This window comes from Oncorhynchus gorbuscha, unplaced genomic scaffold (genome assembly GCF_021184085.1).
Source record: "Oncorhynchus gorbuscha isolate QuinsamMale2020 ecotype Even-year unplaced genomic scaffold, OgorEven_v1.0 Un_scaffold_861, whole genome shotgun sequence".
Lineage (NCBI taxonomy): Eukaryota > Metazoa > Chordata > Actinopteri > Salmoniformes > Salmonidae > Oncorhynchus > Oncorhynchus gorbuscha.
Window position 1 is genome coordinate 190001 of NW_025745848.1, and position 19583 is coordinate 209583.

The window sequence follows — 19583 nt, forward strand, 5'->3', positions numbered from 1 at the left end:
GGTAAGTATGGGGACACAACACAGACCACACAGTACAGTAAGTATGGAGGACACACAACACAGATCACACAGTACAGTAAGTATGGGGGACACACAACACAGATCACACAGTACAGTAAGTATGGAGGACACACAACACAGATCACACAGTACAGTAAGTATGGAGGACACACAACACAGATCACAGTACAGTATGGAGGACAGATCAAGTAAAGTGGGGACACACAACACAGATCACACAGTACAGTAAGTATGGGACACACAACACAGATCACACAGTACAGTAAGTATGGAGGACACAACACTATTTTGACATGCTGTGAGATGGAAGCCAGCCAGTCACCTGCTCCAGTTCGTAGGCCTTGGCCTTGTCCTCATCCCGGTCAGCGTTCTTCCTGTAGGCCATCCCCAGACCCCACACCGCCAGGATGCTGTAGACATTGTCACGCACCCAGGCATCTGGCAGCTGGACACTGCAGGGCAACAGGCCTGTTACTGGGTTCTGGAGACACACACAGGTTAGACAGGCAGGTTAGACAGGCAGGTAGATAGATATCTATCTAAGTCTGGGCTCTGGCTGGGCCACTCAAGGACATTCACAGACTTGTCCCGAAGCCACTCCTACTGTACATTGTCTTGGCTGTGTACTTAGGGTCGTTGTCCTGTTGCAGGGTGAACCCTCAACCCAGTCTCAGGTCATGAGAGCTCTGGAGCAGGTTTTCATCAAGAATCTCTCTGTACTTTGCTCTGTTCATCTTTCCCTTAATCCTGACTAGTCTCCCAGTCCCTGCCGCTGAAAAACATTCCCACAGCATGATGCTGCCACCACCACGCTTCACCGGAGGGATGGTGCCAGGTTTCCTCCAGATGTGACTCTTGGCATTCAGGCCAAATCTTGGTTTCATAAAATAAAATAAAATTGTATGTCACGTGCCAAATATAACAGGTGTAGACTTTACAGTGAAATGATTACTTACAAGCTCTTAACCAACGATGCTTTAAGAATCATTAAAAAAAGTGTTAAGCGAAAAATAGACAAGTTTAAAAAAAAGGAAATAAAAGTAACAAATAATTAAACAGCAGCAGTAGAATAACAAGCAAGGCTTTATACAGGGGTACCGGTACAGAGTTAATGTGGAGGCTTTATACAGGGGTACCAGTACAGAGTTAATGTGGAGGCTTTATACAGGGGGGGTACCGGTACAGAGTTAATGTGGAGGCTTTATACAGGGGTACCAGTACAGAGTTAATGTGGAGGCTTTATACAGGGGGTACCGGTACAGAGTTAATGTGGAGGCTTTATACAGGGGTACCAGTACAGAGTTAATGTGGAGGCTTTATACAGGGGTACCAGGTACAGAGTTAATGTGGAGGCTTTATACAGGGGGTACCAGTACAGAGTTAATGTGGAGGCTTTATACAGGGGTACCAGTACAGAGTTAATGTGGAGGCTTTATACAGGGGGTACCGGTACAGAGTTAATGTGGAGGCTTTATACAGGGGGTACTGGTACAGAGTTAATGTGGAGGCTTTATACAGAGGGTACCAGTACAGAGTTAATGTGGAGGCTTTATACAGGGGTACCGGTACAGAGTCAATGTGGAGGCTTTATACAGGGGTACCGGTACAGAGTTAATGTGGAGGCTTTATACAGGGGTACCGGTACAGAGTTAATGTGGAGGCTTTATACAGGGGTACCGGTGCAGAGTCAATGTGGAGGCTTTATACAGGCGGTACCGGTACAGAGTTAATGTGGAGGCTATATACAGGGAGGTACCCGTACAGAGTTAATGTTTGGGGGCACCGGTTAGTTGAGGTAATATGTACATGTAGGTAGAGTTAAAGTGACTATGCATAGATTATAAACAGAGAGTAGCAGCAGCGTAAAAAGGGGTCTGGGTAGCCAGAGAATCTTGTTTCTCATGGTCCTTTAGGTGCATTTTAGCAAACTCCAAGCGGGCTGCCATGTGCTTTTTACTGAGGAGGGGCTTCCGTCTGGCCACTCTACCATAAAGGCCTGATTGATGGAGTGCTGCAGAAGGTTATCCCATCTCCACAGAGGAACTCTGAAGCTCTGTCAGACTGACCATTGGGTTCTTGGTTCCCTCCTGACCAAGGCCCTTCTACCCTGATGGCTCAGTTTGGCCAGGCGGCCAGCTCTCTACTTCTTTCCTTTAAGAAGGATAGAGGCCACTATGTTCTTGGGGCCCTTCAAAGCTGCAGAAATGTTTTGGTACACTTCCCCAGATCTGTGCCTCGACACAATCCTGTCTCGGAGCTCTACGGACAATTCCTTCGACCTCGCGGCTTGGTTTTTGCTCTGACATGCACCGTCAACTGTGGGACCTTATATAGACAGGTGTGTGCCTTTCCAAATCGTGTCATAACAATTTAATTTACCACAGGTGAACTCCAATCAAGTTGTAAAGAACAGCTCAAGGATGATCAATGGAAACAGGATGCACCTGAGCTCAATTTCAAGTCTCATAGCAAAGTGTCTGAAAACTTATGTAAATAAGGTATTTTTGTTTTTAAAAACCTGTTTTCGCTTTGTTATTATGGGGTATGATGTGTAGATTGATGAGGGGAAAAATATATTTAAAATAAGGCTGTAACATAAAAAAATGTGGAATAAGTTAAGGGGTCTGAATAGTTTCCAAATGCACTGTAGCTGGCCACTAGAGATGTATATATATATATATATATATATATATATATATATATATATATGCACCCCGTGCTTCATGGTTGGAATGGTATTCTTCGGCTTGCAAGCCTCCCCATTTTCCTCAAAACATATCAATGGTCATTATGGCCAAACAGTTCTATTTTTCAAAAAAAAGTACCATCTTTGTGTCCATGTGCAGTTGCAAACCGTAGTCTGGCTTTTTTATGTTGGTGTTGGAGCAGTGGCTTCTTCCTTGCTGAGCGGCCTTTCAGGTTATGTCAATATAGGACTTGTTTTACTGTGGATATAGATGCTTTTGTACCTGTTTCCTCCAGCATCTTCACAGGGTTCTTTGCTGTTGTTCTGGGATTGATTTGCACTTTTCGCACCAAATTATGTTCATCTCTAGGAGACAGAATACGTCTCCTTCCTGAGCGGTATGATGGCTGACTGGTCCCATGGTGTTTATACTTGCGTACTATTGTTTGTACAGATGAACATGGTACCTTCAGGCTTTTGGAAATTGCTCCCAAGGATGAACCAGACTTGTGGAGGTCTACAATTGTTTTTCTGAGGTTTTTCTGATTTCTTTATATTTTCCCATGATGTCAAGCAAAGTATGAAGGTAGGCCTTGAAATACATCCACAGGTACACCTCCAACTGACTCAAATTATGTCAATTAGCTTCTAAAGCCATTACATTTTCTTACTGACTTGCCTAGTTAAATAAAGCTAAAAAAAAGAAGGTCCCCTAAGCAAGCTGGTCCTGGGGCTCTGTTCACAAACAGACCCCACAGAGCCCCAGGACAGCAACACAATTAGACCCAACAAAATCATGACAAAACAAAAAGATAATTACTTGACACATTGGAAAGAATTAACAAAAAACAGAGCAGACTAGATTGCTATTTGGCCCTAAACAGAGAGTACACAGTGGCAGAATACCTGACCACTGTGACTGACCCAAACTTAACAGTGCTGTACAAGAATTTGCTTTCAAATTGCGTCAAACATGACTTTAGGCCGCCGTAGACAGACATGGCTCTCAAGAGAAGACAGGCTATGGGCACACTGCCCACAAAATGAGATGGAAGTGCAGCTCAGTTTCCTAACCTCCTGCCCAATGTATGACCATATTAGACACATATTTTTCTCAGATTACACAGAACCAGAAAGAATTTGAAAACAAATCCAATATCTATTGGGTGAAATACCACAGTGTGACATCACAGCAGCAAGATGTGTGACCTGTTGCCACAAGAAAAGGGCATCCAGTGAAAAACAAACACCATTGTAAATACAACCCATATTTATGTTGATTTATTTTCCCTTTTGTACATCGTTACAACACTGTATAAAGACATAATATGCCATTTGAAATGTCTTTATTCTTTTGGAACATTTGTGAGTGTAATGTTTACTGTTCATTTTTTATTTTTTATTTCACTTTAGTTTATCATATGTTTCCCATGCCAATATAGCCCCTTAAATTGAAATTGAATTGAGAGAGAGAGAGAGAGAGAGAGAGAGAGAGAGACTGTTGACTGACCTCAAGTAGAGTAGATAAGACAAATACTTTCTATGTTCTCTCTCTATTTTAAGTTGACCTTTGTCCAAGCTTTTATTTATTTTAGGGAGTCCGCGCCAGGACAGTTTGCCCATTTAAAAACAGAGAGCTATTGACTCTAGGCTTTCTAAGGATAAGTAACAGACATTTAGCCTACTGTGGGGATTTTACTGAGGTATCAATATCATTAGACCTATTGTGCATGACTTCTTTCATTGCAAATGGTAACTGTACGAATGTTATTCGCATGACATAACGTGACATTATGTCTGGCAGTGGTACGTGATATAATGAAACATACCTGGTGACATAGAATAGTCTCATGAACGAGCCTGGCGAATCCATCGAGCTTCACACCTGAGTTACTGCGGCTCCGCATGTTGCCGTCTCTATCTGTCAATGTGAAATGATGACAGACAGGTAGTTAGAGCAGGATCATTTATAGTAGGGTACAGTAGTCGTGGGTCCTGACTACATTTGAAGCGTTCGCAATAGTAAAAGTACTGCCGTATGCTGTAATCAAATAACATTACTGTGTATAGAACGTCACCTACCTTGAACCCATCAGTTATTGTGCTATGCATAAATATCGCTGTTGACAGCTTTGCAGTAGCAGCTAACAATTCCACATCCATTCAACGCATTTCATAAAACTCCTAGTTGCTCCAGCGCAGTAGCATCAGTGTCAAAATATGACCGAATACTTCACGTCGCAGAGGTGTTTTTAGCTCAACATACACCATTCCTTCACATGTAACAGATTACTGCTTCTCTCTCGGTCTCTCAATGTGCCTCTCCTCTTCCTGATGTGGACAGAATGTCCGGTATACAGTTGCCATAAAGGGGGCGCTAGAGCAGCCAACGTAGAGAAGATGAGTTGGTTATTACATATATGAATTATTGTTAGAATCTGTTATGTTTTTTTAACATAACATAGATCTCGATTTAAACCAACAAACGGTGCCTGGTTTGTTTTCGGCTTTGCTTTCTATTTTACTTCGTGTGGTCTTTGTATCACCTCGGCATCATTCTGTTCAATCTAATATTTTTATATTTTCAGAATACTTTGATTGATACCAGTGCGACCCCACCTTGTCCATTTACATTCTGCAGGCATAGTAAACAAGGGCTGGAATAACGGAATTTTTAAGCCAATCAAAAATCCGGACAGTAGTTGTGTTAACCAATCAAAATAGATCTAACTGCATCCCCGCTGAACGCTCGACTTCACTGGGTGGACTGCACATTTCTGTTGGATAGATTTGAATCTGCAATTCATAGGGTTTTTGAGTCAACAATCAAGATAAAGGTACGTTTTACCTCCTTATTTGTTTGGCCAGTTGTTGCAATTGCACATATTGAACGAAAAAGCGTCCTGTGCTTCTGATAATGTCCACAAAAAGCCATTGAAAAAGTAGCTAGCTAGACATCCTTACTGTGTATGTTAGCTGCTAGCGCTAGCCACCCATCTCTGAGCTAGCTTTACACTCAAATTTGATGGATATACTGAGGGCCATAAGCTACATAACTAACAACAACTAGGCTAACTAGTTACATGACTGGGAAAATGTCTGTGTTTTGATAGGCAAATCCTCAGTTGGCTAGATAGTTAGACAGAGAAGACCATATGAGGTCTTGACTATGGAGAAGATATTTCACTAGCTATGTAAGCAAACTACCATTTATGTTTGGCTACTGTAGCTCCTTGCTCCAACATACACCCTCACACTGCCTCTGTATTGTATCACTTTACTGAACAGACTGGGTTCAAGTCTCTTGTGTGCCTGAAGACGGAATCATCCCGATGAGCTAAAGCCCACCGAACCACCTCTGTTACACTTGTATTGATCCTTGTCTCCTCTCACCTTCCTTCTCCTCTGTCCCCTATCATTCTCCCTTTCTCTCCTCGCCCCATCCCCCTCCCTCCTCTGTTCTTCCCCCTGTCCTCCCCCTGTCCTCTCCTCTATCCTCCTCTCATTCTCTCTCCTCCTCTGCTGTCCCTCTCTCATTCTTTCTCCTCTCCTCTGTCCTCTTCTCCTCCCTCCCACCAGATGCAGTTCATGCTGCTGTTCAGTCGGCAGGGTAAGCTGCGGCTGCAGAAGTGGTATGTACCCCTGTCAGACAAAGAGAGGAAGAAGATCTCCAGGGACCTGGTCCAGACCATTCTAGCCCGTAAGCCCAAGATGTGTTCCTTCCTGGAGTGGAGGGACCTCAAGATCGTCTACAAGAGGTCAGAGAAAGACAGATAGACAGACAATGGGGTTAATTGTGGGAAATGATGTGCTCCTTCCTGGAGTGGAGGGACCTTAATGTCATCTACAAGACAGACAGACGGGGGAAATGTGGACTCCATCTGATAGTGTTGAGGTCAATTCAGGAAGGGAATTTCACCATCTTTGTTAAAGTTTTTACTTCCTGAAATTGCCGGTTTTGACAACTAAATTGTAGTATAGTCTCAAACCACTACATTTACATTTACATTTAAGTCATTTAGCAGACGCTCTTATCCAGAGCGACTTACAAATTGGTGCATTCACCTTATGACATCCAGTGGAACAGTCACTTTACAATAGTGCATCTAAATCTTAAAGGGGGGTGAGAGGGATACTTGTGCCAAGGTTTAGAAGGCTGGTTCTCAGTAAGACTTTGCTGCTAGGGAGGCACCCTTACAGTTTTGTTTTCAGTCAGGGGGCCATTTTGTTACAGCACTCATTCTCAGAATGGTGAAGGCCATCTGATGCTTTTGTTATTCATTATTATCCCTGCTGAACGAAAGTATGTTTATCAGAGTGTGGCCCAAGGTTAGTGCCTTTGTTGTTTATCCCTGTGTTATCCTGTCCTCCAGATACACCAGTCTGTATTCTGTTGTTTATCCCTGTGTTATCCTGTCCTCCAGATACACCAGTCTGTATTCTGTTGTTTATCCCTGTGTTATCCTGTCCTCCAGATACACCAGTCTGTATTCTGTTGTTTATCCCTGTGTTATCCTGTCCTCCAGATACACCAGTCTGTATTCTGTTGTTTATCCCTGTGTTATCCTGTCCTCCAGATACACCAGTCTGTATTTCTGTTGTTTATCCCTGTGTTATCCTGTCCTCCAGCCTGTATTTCTGCTGTTTATCCCTGTGTTATCCTGTCCTCCAGATACACCAGCCTGTATTTCTGCTGTTTATCCCTGTGTTATCCTGTCCTCCAGCCTGTATTTCTGTTGTTTATCCCTGTGTTATCCTGTCCTCCAGTCTGTATTTCTGTTGTTTATCCCTGTGTTATCCTGTCCTCCAGATACACCAGTCTGTATTTCTGTTGTTTATCCCTGTGTTGTCCTGTCCTCCAGATACACCAGTCTGTATTTCTGTTGTTTATCCCTGTGTTATTCTGTCCTCCAGCCTGTATTTCTGTTGTTTATCCCTGTGTTATCCTGTCCTCCAGATACACCAGTCTGTATTTCTGTTGTTTATCCCTGTGTTATCCTGTCCTCCAGATACGCCAGCCTGTATTTCTGTTGTTTATCCCTGTGTTATCCTGTCCTCCAGATACGCCAGCCTGTATTTCTGTTGTTTATCCCTGTGTTATCCTGTCCTCCAGATACACCAGTCTGTATTTCTGTTGTTTATCCCTGTGTTATCCTGTCCTCCAGATACACCAGCCTGTATTTCTGTTGTTTATCCCTGTGTTATCCTGTCCTCCAGTCTGTATTTCTGTTGTTTATCCCTGTGTTATCCTGTCCTCCAGATACACCAGTCTGTATTTCTGTTGTTTATCCCTGTGTTATCCTGTCCTCCAGATACACCAGTCTGTATTTCTGTTGTTTATCCCTGTGTTATCCTGTCCTCCAGATACACCAGCCTGTATTTCTGTTGTTTATCCCTGTGTTATCCTGTCCTCCAGATACACCAGCCTGTATTTCTGTTGTTTATCCCTGTGTTATCCTGTCCTCCAGATACACCAGTCTGTATTTCTGTTGTTTATCCCTGTGTTATCCTGTCCTCCAGATACACCAGTCTGTATTTCTGTTGTTTATCCCTGTGTTATCCTGTCCTCCAGTCTGTATTTCTGCTCCTTATCCCTGTGTTATCCTGTCCTCCAGATACACCAGTCTGTATTTCTGTTGTTTATCCCTGTGTTATCCTGTCCTCCAGTCTGTATTTCTGCTCCTTATCCCTGTGTTATCCTGTCCTCCAGATACACCAGTCTGTATTTCTGTTGTTTATCCCTGTGTTATCCTGTCCTCCAGTCTGTATTTCTGCTCCTTATCCCTGTGTTATCCTGTCCTCCAGATACGCCAGCCTGTATTTCTGCTGTTTATCCCTGTGTTATCCTGTCCTCCAGATACGCCAGCCTGTATTTCTGCTGTGCGGTGGAAGATCAAGACAATGAGCTCATCACGCTGGAGATCATCCACAGATACGTAGAGCTGCTGGATAAGTACTTTGGCAGTGTGAGTCTTCATATTGCACACTGCTACTGTTCTCAGTGGTCCTGTTGGTGTTCATGACAGTGGCCATACTGTTCTCTCTGTGGTCCTGTTGGTGATCATGACAGAGGCCATACTGTTCTCTCTGTGGTCCTGTTGGTGATCATGACAGAGGCCATACTGTTCTCTGTGATCATGACAGAGGCCATACTGTTCTCTGTGTTCATGACAGAGGCCATACTGTTCTCTGTGTTCATGACAGAGGCCTTACTGTTCTCTGTGTTCATGACAGTGGCCATACTGTTCTCTCAGTGGTCCTGTTGGTGATCATGACAGAGGCCATACTGTTCTCTGTGTTCATGACAGAGGCCATACTGTTCTCTGTGTTCATGACAGAGGCCATACTGTTCTCTGTGTTCATGACAGAGGCCATACTGTTCTCTGTGATCATGACAGAGGCCATACTGTTCTCTGTGTTCATGACAGAGGCCATACTGTTCTCTGTGTTCATGACAGAGGCCATACTGTTCTCTGTGTTCATGACAGAGGCCAGTGACAGCCATACTGTTCTCTCAGTGGTCCTGTTGGTGATCATGACAGAGGCCATACTGTTCTCTGTGTTCATGACAGTGGCCATACTGTTCTCTCAGTGGTCCTGTTGGTGATCATGACAGAGGCCATACTGTTCTCTGTGTTCATGACAGAGGCCATACTGTTCTCTGTGTTCATGACAGAGGCCATACTGTTCTCTGTGTTCATGACAGAGGCCATACTGTTCTCTGTGTTCATGACAGTGGCCATACTGTTCTCTGTGGTCCTGTTGGTGATCATGACAGAGGCCATACTGTTCTCTGTGTTCATGACAGTGGCCATACTGTTCTCTGTGTTCATGACAGTGGCCATACTGTTCTCTGTGTTCATGACAGAGGCCATACTGTTCTCTCAGTGGTCCTGTTGGTGATCATGACAGAGGCCATACTGTTCTCTGTGTTCATGACAGAGGCCATACTGTTCTCTGTGTTCATGACAGTGGCCATACTGTTCTCTGTGTTCATGACAGAGGCCATACTGTTCTCTGTGTTCATGACAGAGGCCATACTGTTCTCTGTGATCATGACAGTGGCCATACTGTTCTCCCTGTGGCCCTGTTGGTGATCATGACAGTGGCCATACTGTTCTCTGTGTTCATGACAGAGGCCATACTGTTCTCTGTGTTCATGACAGAGGCCATACTGTTCTCTCAGTGGTCCTGTTGGTGTTCATGATAGTGGCCATACTGTTCTCTGTGTTCATGACAGAGGCCATACTGTTCTCTGTGATCATGACAGTGGCCATACTGTTCTCTGTGATCATGACAGTGGCCATACTGTTCTCTGTGTTCATGACAGAGTCTGTGTCATGATACTGTTCTCTGTGTTCATGACAGGGCCATACTGTTCTCTGTGTTCATGACAGAGGCCATACTGTTCTCTCAGTGGTCCTGTTGGTGATCATGACAGAGGCCATTATGTTAAAGCACCATTGTTAGCACCTATCAAATGATCAGATCTGTGAGACAAGAAGTATACATGTTGTTATTGTAACTCTGGTTGTTCCTGTGTCTAGGAGCTGCCAAACTGGTTTACCATTTGGAGTAAATACTTTGGACAAGGAAAAATAATCTTCCAATGTGTTCCCTCTTGGTGTCTGTGTCTGTCTGTCTCCATGACAGGTGTGCTGGACATCATCTTTAACTTTGAGAAGGCCTACTTCATCCTGGATGAGTTCCTGCTAGGAGGAGAGGCTCAGGAGACCTCCAAGAAGAACGTGTTGAAGGCTATAGAGCAGGCCGACCTGCTGCAGGAGGTAAGACTCCCCACTGACCCTAACATCTGACCCCAACACTAACCCTGACCTCCAAGAAGAACGTACTGAAGGCTATAGAGCAGGCCGACCTGCTGCAGGAGGTAAGACTCCTCACTGACCCTAACATCTGTAACCCTGACCTACAAGAAGAACGTACTGAAGGCTATAGAGCAGGCCGACCTGCTGCAGGAGGTAAGACTCCCCACTGACCCCCTAACATCTGACCCAACACTGACCTCCAAGAAGAATTGCTGAAGGCTATAAATGAGCAGGCTGCTGCAGGAGGGAAGACTCCTCACTGACCCCTAACATCTGACCCCAACACTAACCCTGACCTCCAAGAACAGAACGTACTGAAGGCTATAGAGCAGGCCGACCTGCTGCAGGAGTAAGACTCCTCACTGACCCCTAACATCTGACCCCAACACTAACCCTGACCTCCAAGAAGAACGTACTGAAGGCTATAGAGCAGGCCGACCTGCTGCAGGAGGTAAGACTCCTCACTGACCCTAACATCTGACCCCAACACTAACCCTGACCTCCAAGAAGAACGTACTGAAGGCTATAGAGCAGGCCGACCTGCTGCAGGAGGTAAGACTCCTCACTGACCCCTAACATCTGACCCCAACACTAACCCTGACCTCCAAGAAGAACGTACTGTTGGCTATAGAGCAGGCCGACCTGCTGCAGGAGGTAAGACTCCTCACTGACCCCTAACATCTGACCCCAACACTAACCCTGACCTCCAAGAAGAACGTACTGAAGGCTATAGAGCAGGCCGACCTGCTGCAGGAGGTAAGACTCCCCACTGACCCCTAACATCTGACCCCAACACTAACCCTGACCTCCAAGAAGAACGTACTGAAGGCTATAGAGCAGGCCGACCTGCTGCAGGAGGTAAGACTCCTCACTGACCCCTAACATCTGACCCCAACACTAACCCTGACCTCCAAGAAGAACGTACTGAAGGCTATAGAGCAGGCCGACCTGCTGCAGGAGGTAAGACTCCTCACTGACCCCTAACATCTGACCCAACACTAACCCTGACCTCCAAGAAGAACGTACTGAAGGCTATAGAGCAGGCCGACCTGCTGCAGGAGGTAAGACTCCTCACTGACCCCTAACATCTGACCCCAACACTAACCCTGACCTCCAAGAAGAACGGGCTATGTCTGATGAGGCTATAGAGCAGGCCTATGACCTGCTATGTCCTAGGAGGTAAGACTCTCTCATGATGACCCTCTAACATCTGACCCCAACACTAACCCTGACCTACAAGAAGAACGTGACTGTCTGGCTATAGATGAGTTGGTGTAGGACCTGCTGCAGGAGATGGTAAGACTCCTCACTGACCCCTAACATCTGACCCAACACTAACCCTGACCTATGTCCAAGAAGAATGATGACATGAAGGCTATAGAGCAGGCCGACCTGCTGCAGGAGTGTAATGACTGACATCACTGACCCCTAACATCTGACCCCAACACTAACCCTGACCTCTCTGGGCTATGTGAAGGCTATAGAGCAGGCCACCTGCTGCAGGAGGTAAGACTCCTCACTGACCCCTAACATCTGACCCCAACACTAACCCTGACCTAGAAGAAGAACATCTCTGGTCTACTGAAGGCTATAGAGCAGGCCGACCTGCTGCAGGAGGTAAGACTCTCTCACTGACCCTAACATCTGACCCCAACACTAACCCTGACCTCCAAGAAGAACGTACTAGAAGGCTATAGAGCAGGCCTACCTGCTGCAGGAGGTAAGACTCTCACTGACCCCTAACATCTGACATCTCTGGTCTGACCTCCTAGATGAGTTGGGCTATAGATGACATCTCTGGTCTGCTGATGAGATGGTGTAATGATGACATCTCTGACCCCTAACCAATGAACATCTAACCTATGAACGAGTTGGTGTAATGATGACATCTCTGGCTATAGATGAGTTGGTGTAGGCCGACCTGCTGCAGGAGGTAAGACTCCTCACTGACCCTAACATCTGACCCAACACTAACCCTGACCTCCAAGAAGAACGTGACTCTTGGCTATAGAGCAGGCCGACCTGCTGCAGGAGGTAAGACTCTCTCACTGACCCCTGAGTTGGTGTAATCTGACATCTCAACACTAACCCTGACCTCCAGATGAAGAACGTACATCTCTGGCTATAGATGACATCTCTGGGCTATGATGACATCTGCTGCTAGGATGACATGTGGGCTATGTCCTAGATGAGTTGGTGTAATGATGACATCTCTGGGCTATGATGACATCTCTGGGCTATGTCCTAGATGAGTTGGTGTAATGATGACATCTCTGGTCTATGTCCTAGATGAGTTGGTGTAATGATGACATCTCTGGGCTATGTCCTAGATGAGTTGGTGTAATGATGACATCTCTGGTCTATGTCCTAGATGAGTTGGTGTAATGATGACATCTCTGGTCTATGTCCTAGATGAGTTGGTGTAATGATGACATCTCTGGGCTATGTCCTAGATGAGTTGGTGTAATGATGACATCTCTGGTCTATGTCCTAGATGAGTTGGTGTTATGATGACATCTCTGGTCTATGTCTATGATGACATCTCTGGTCTATGTCCTAGATGAGTTGGTGTTATGATGACATCTCTGGTCTATGTCCTAGATGAGATGGTGTAATGATGACATCTCTGGTCTATGTCCTAGATGAGTTGGTGTAATGATGACATCTCTGGTCTATGATGACATCTCTGGTCTATGTCCTAGATGAGTTGGTGTAATGATGACATCTCTGGTCTATGTCCTAGATGAGTTGGTGTAATGATGACATCTCTGGTCTATGTCCTAGATGAGTTGGTGTAATGATGACATCTCTGGTCTATGTCCTAGATGAGTTGGTGTAATGATGACATCTCTGGTCTATGTCCTAGATGAGTTGGTGTTATGATGACATCTCTGGTCTATGTCCTAGATGAGTTGGTGTTATGATGACATCTCTGGTCTTTGTCCTAGATGAGTTGGTGTAATGATGACATCTCTGGTCTATGTCCTAGATGAGTTGGTGTAATGATGACATCTCTGGTCTATGCTAGATGACATCTCTGGTCTATGTCCTAGATGAGTTGGTGTTATGATGACATCTCTGGTCTATGTCCTAGATGAGTTGGTGTAATGATGACATCTCTGGTCTATGTCCTAGATGAGTTGGTGTTATGGCCTTTTCATCTCTCCATCTCTGATCCTATATGATTCTTGACTGACATCTTTGTCTATAGTACTGCTGTATTAGCTAATGTCCTAGATGAGTTGGTGTTATGATGCACTCCTGGGCTATGATCCACATCTCTGGCTATGTCCTCCCCAGGGTTGGCTGTCTGATGACATTGCATGGGCTATGATGACATCTCTGGGCTATGGGAACCTAGATGAGTTGAGTGTTATGCATGACATCTCTGGTCTCCCCAGGGTTGTGCCTGAGCTCTCATGCATCCTGGCTATATGATGAGTTGGCTGTTATGATGACATCTACTGGTCTTTGTCCTAGATGAGTTGGTGTTATGATTGGCATCTCTGGGCTCTCATCCCTGATGACATCTCTGGGCTATGTCCTCCCCAGATGAGTTGGTGTTATGATGACATCTCTGGGCTATGATGACATCTCTGGTCTTACCTGTCCTAGATGAGTTGGTGTTCCCCATGATGACATCTCTGGGCTATCATCCTGGTCTATCCAGATGACTGAGCTATGGGAACCTCTGGGAGTTGGTGTCTGAGCTCTCACTACCTGCATCCACATGACTGAGCTTGGGAACCTCCCCAGGGTTGGCTCTCTCATCCATCTCTGATCCCCAGGGTTGGCTGTCATTCTTGACTTGTTTAGTTTTGACTGTTGAAAGTGTTTGTCTATAGTACTGCTGTATTTAGCTAATGTTATTCTGTCTGGCAGCCTGTCGGTGGCATTGTTATTCCCCAGGCTGTCTCTCTCACTACCTGCATCCACATGACTGAGCTATGGGAACCTCCCCAGGGTTGGCTGTCTGAGCTCTCACTACCTGCATCCACAGCTGACTGAGCTATGGAACCTCCCCAGGGTTGGCTGTCTGAGCTCTCACTCCCTGCATCCACAGCTATATGACTGAACTATGGAAACCTCCCCAGGGTTGGCTGTCTGAGCTCCCTCACTACCTGCATCCACAGCTATATGACTGAGCTATGGGAACCTCCCCAGGGTTGGCTGTCTGAGCTCTCACTCCCTGCATCCACAGCTATATGACTGAGCTATGGGAACCTCCCCAGGGTTGGCTGTCTGAGCTCTCACTACCTGCATCCACATGACTGAGCTATGGGAACCTCCCCAGGGTTGGCTGTCTGAGCTCTCACTACCTGCATCCACAGCTATATGACTGAGCTATGGGAACCTCCCCAGGGTTGGCTGTCTGAGCTCTCACTCCCTGCATCCACATGACTGAGCTATGGGAACCTCCCCAGGGTTGGCTGTCTGAGCTCTCACTACCTGCATCCACATGACTGAGCTATGGGAACCTCCCCAGGGTTGGCTGTCTGAGCTCTCACTCCCTGCATCCACATGACTGAGCTATGGGAACCTCCCCAGGGTTGGCTGTCTGAGCTCTCACCGCCTGCATCCACATGACTGAGCTATGGGAACCTCCCCAGGGTTGGCTGTCTGAGCTCTCACTACTTGCATCCACATGACTGAGCTATGGGAACCTCCCCAGGGTTGGCTGCCTGAGCTCTCACCGCCTGCATCTACATGACTGAGCTATGGGAACCTCCCCAGGGTTGGCTGTCTGAGCTCTCACTACCTGCATCCACAGCTATATGACTGAGCTATGGGAACCTCCCCAGGGTTGGCTGTCTGAGCTCTCACTACCTGCATCCACAGCTATATGACTGAGCTATGGGAACCTCCCCAGGGTTGGCTGTCTGAGCTCTCACTGCCTGCATCCACATGACTGAGCTATGGGAACCTCCCCAGGGTTGGCTGCCTGAGCTCTCACTGCCTCTGTTCATAAAGGGGGCTTCACTCACTATTCAGCTCTCATTCATGACTACCATCAGCATGAAACACTGGAGAATCTGACTGGGGGGTTGACAAAAGGGGGGTGTACTTTTCCAGTCTAATCCACCCTTTTCATCAGAATTGTTCCAACTAAAACTATAGAGCTGCATCATACTTTATATATTTTACATCTAGCTGAAGAGTCTGTGCTTGAGGAAGGATGATTTGTGTTTTAGGTCTGATAATGTTTACTAGTTTATACAAGGCTTGGCTAACAACGTCACAGAAACGATGCGAGCTCTTCAATGGGACCCGAAGGCTGTGTGTGGTGTTTCTGGATGGTCAGATGGCAACGATGAAGTAGGGGGACTCGTTTCAACTAGTTCAATCTCGTTCTGGCACCAGAGCTCGGTGCTTATTATGGGATGTATTAGGTTACGATATCCGACTTCTTCGATATAGCGTTAGTGATATGTTCCAGAAGGAACCCACTGAACGATTCAGGATATGAAGAATCATATTTGTCTTGGTAAAATGTACTTTATAACAACGGAAGTGAAATGCAATCACCAAAGCGCGTTACGGACACCCTTTGTGTTTGAGAGACAAGTGCACATTTTTATTTATGTTTTCAATAAACATTGAAATACAGTTTACATGTTGTCAACAGTCTAATAAAATAAAAAAGAACGATCTCGCTCTCCCAGAACAAGCTTGGCTAGTGGTAAAAACCTGCTTATTCAGACAAAAGACCAATCTAAGCCGACCACGTCTCTGCTAAACAACCAACCCATCTATTTGTTAGCTTACTAACTGGGCCTGGCAGTCATGCACATCATATGAAACGAATGAGGTGGTAAGTGCAGCACCAGGCTCACAACACTAAATGCTTTACCAAGCTAGCTATCTGGCCACTGTCGCTAGTGACATCATTAACTCGCAATGGATCAGTTTTCACGAAGCAGCTGCCTAGAGACCCTTTACCTACCTAGCTAGCTAGCGAATCATGCTAACCATTGTTAGGAATTTTATAAATAATGACTAAACAATATCTACATTTCAAATAGAACTATAACTAATGAAACTTATACTCTGTTTTATTATATCTGATTAATAATATTAATTCATAAGGAAGGGATTGTGGAGCACGAAACAGGGGGTAATTAAATTAAATACCATTCCAGCCAGGTTGGAGAGGACTGGAATTGTGGGTTTTTAAGTAAGCAAAAAGGGTCGTTAACCTATGGTTGAACCGACTCAACTTAGCTCTGGGATGTTTAGATAAGGCAGAGAGTGTTTTTCCTGGGTTTTCCATTATCTGAAACTGTCTTCTAAATAGTGATGGATGAAGGTGACCATTCCAGAAGTTAATAGATAAGTGTGTGTCTGGAGTGAGCGAGCTAGTGGGTTGGAATGAACTTTTCAACTGGTTGGAATCCTGGTTGATAGGAGGAAGGACAATTTATAACCTATGACGTCATATTTTGTAAAAAAAAAAAAACTGTTGTTCGTGGTTATATGGCAGCGCGCTCCGAGAATAAATCCTATTATCTCATTTTGATAAGACTGATCTCTGTCTATTTTATGCAAATAAGAATCTTACAAATTCTCATAAAATAGACTAAGTGAATTCAATTAATGAAAACATATTGGAATTATGAAATTACATTAACACCATTTAGCTTACGTTAGCCAGCTAGCTAAAAGTCTATCTATGGGCTGTATGTGATTATGGAGAGTGAATTAAATATATATATATATATCTTGCTGTGGCCATCTGGCTAGTATCAAAAGGGCATTCTGCAACGCTAGTGCAGCTAGCTGACATTGACTAGACCGTAATGCAACACACACGGACATCCATTGCCATCTTCTGGTTTGGAGTATTTTTAACGAGGCTGAGGACTTCGCTGTGTGACAACTCTGTTCGGAGGTGCTAAGTACTGTCACATGTTTGCCTGCCGACAATCCTACCGATGTGTCTGGCTATTATTGATTAAATACCTTGTTAACAGTGCAATTTTGAAGCCACAACTAATGTCTGGATTGGACATTTTGTGCCTTTCCTTTATTGCTCGTTTGGAACACAGGAGGTTGGTGGCACCTTAATTGGGGAGGACGGGCTCGTGGTAATGTCTGGGGAGGACGGGCTCGTGGTAATGTCTGGGGAGGACGGGCTCGTGGTAATGTCTGGGGAGGACGGGCTCGTGGTAATGTCTGGGGAGGACGGGCTCGTGGTAATGTCTGGGGAGGACGGGCTCGTGGTAATGTCTGGGGAGGACGGGCTCGTGGTAATGTCTGGGGAGGACGGGCTCGTGGTAATGTCTGGGGAGGACGGGCTCGTGGTAATGTCTGGGGAGGACGGGCTCGTGGTAATGTCTGGGGAGGACGGGCTCGTGGTAATGTCTGGGGAGGACGGGCTCGTGGTAATGTCTGGGGAGGACGGGTCGTGGTAATGTCTGGGGAGGACGGGCTCGTGGTAATGTCTGGGGAGGACGGGCTCGTGGTAATGTCTGGGGAGGACGGGCTCGTGGTAATGTCTGGGGAGGACGGGCTCGTGGTAATGTCTGGGGAGGACGGGCTCGTGGTAATGTCTGGGGAGGACGGGCTCGTGGTAATGTCTGGGGAGGACGGGCTCGTGGTAATGTCTGGGGAGGACGGGCTCGTGGTAATGTCTGGGGAGGACGGGCTCGTGGTAATGTCTGGGGAGGACGGGCTCGTGGTAATGTCTGGGGAGGACGGGCTCGTGGTAATGTCTGGGGAGGACGGGCTCGTGGTAATGTCTGGGGAGGACGGGCTCGTGGTAATGTCTGGGGAGGACGGGCTCGTGGTAATGTCTGGGGAGGACGGGCTCGTGGTAATGTCTGGGGAGGACGGGCTCGTGGTAATGTCTGGATCTGAATCAGTGGAATGGTATCAAATACATTTATTTTAATCTTTATTTAACCAGGCAAGTCAGTTAAAACAAATTCTTATTTTCAATGACGGCCTAGGAACCGTGGGTTAACTGCCTGTTCAGGGGCAGAACGACAGTCAGCTCAGGGATTTGAACTTGCAACCTTCCGGTTATTAGCCCAACGTTCTAACCACTAGGCTACCCTGCCGCCCCACATGATTTGATACCCTTCCATTCGCTCCATTGCAGCCATTTATTATGAGCCGTCCTCCCCCCCAGCAGCCTCCTCTGATTTACATCAGCTGGTCTTGCGGTCAGTTGTATTCAAACAGTGCTTTTCTCTCTCTCTCCGTGCTTCACCTCCTGCTAGGATGCCAAAGTAAGTGTTACATCTACCTGATCTGCTGTATTTAATCGTGGCGTTGGAGCAGTTACTCAAGTCATTGCATTTAGGCTTCAAACACCTGTTTTCTTGTATGCAATCCATAAACCAATCAAACTGGTCCATCTTCAGACTGACTACAGTGTTTTATCCTTCTCAACTGTCCTCTTGTCTGTTCCCTCCCTCCTTTAGGAAGCTGAAGCCCCACGGAGTGTCCTGGAGGAGATTGGCCTGACATAAACTCCCTCCATCACTGCCCCAACTATCTCCCTCTCTTTATTCTCTCTCTCTCTTTCACGGGGCCCAAACATCTTGTTCTCGCTCCTTTGATGTGCTGTAGTGTTGTCTTGTACTAAAACTCTTATCATGTTGTTAATGTTACTTGTGCCAACTGTCTGTTCCTTGTTTTTTTTTGTACCTCGTCAAACACTCACCTTTTGAAACCCCTGGGGTACATGCAGCCAGTGGCCACAGACGACACCAATAATACCTGAAATCTCACCCACCTTCCTTAAGTCAGTGTTTCTGTTGTACGTGACATGTCCGTGACGGGCATTTTAACTCCAGTCTCGTCTAGAGAATTTAAAACAATTCAAAAGTATATCATAAAGAGTAAGAAACCCCTTTTTTTACTTCAATGGGATGTTCACAAGTAAAAGAAAGCAAAAGGATGTCAGTATTTTTAAAGAAGTGTTACAGTTTAAAAGTATTCATGTTCATTCTTTCATTGTTTGACCAAAGAACACTGTGTTATAATCATATCGTTTTGAAGATAAATGGTGTTTAGGGGGAAAATATGTGCTCTCTCAGGGTTGG

General features: G+C 45.7%; 1 protein-coding gene and 1 pseudogene across 1 annotated transcript; one reads left to right on the forward strand and one right to left on the reverse strand.

Annotated features, from left to right (window-relative positions):
• Nucleotides 1–5223, reverse strand: part of LOC124020590 — a 34673-nt pseudogene extending 29450 nt beyond the window's left edge.
• LOC124020585 (AP-1 complex subunit sigma-2-like) lies at nucleotides 5105–19007 on the forward strand. Its single transcript, XM_046335822.1, has 6 exons — nucleotides 5105–5544; nucleotides 6287–6465; nucleotides 8565–8677; nucleotides 10361–10494; nucleotides 18756–18764; nucleotides 18960–19007. Exons 2-6 carry the CDS (start codon nucleotides 6287–6289, stop codon nucleotides 19005–19007), a joined length of 483 nt encoding a protein of 160 aa, XP_046191778.1. The 5' UTR covers nucleotides 5105–5544.
• The last annotated feature ends 576 nt before the right edge of the window (nucleotides 19008–19583 follow it).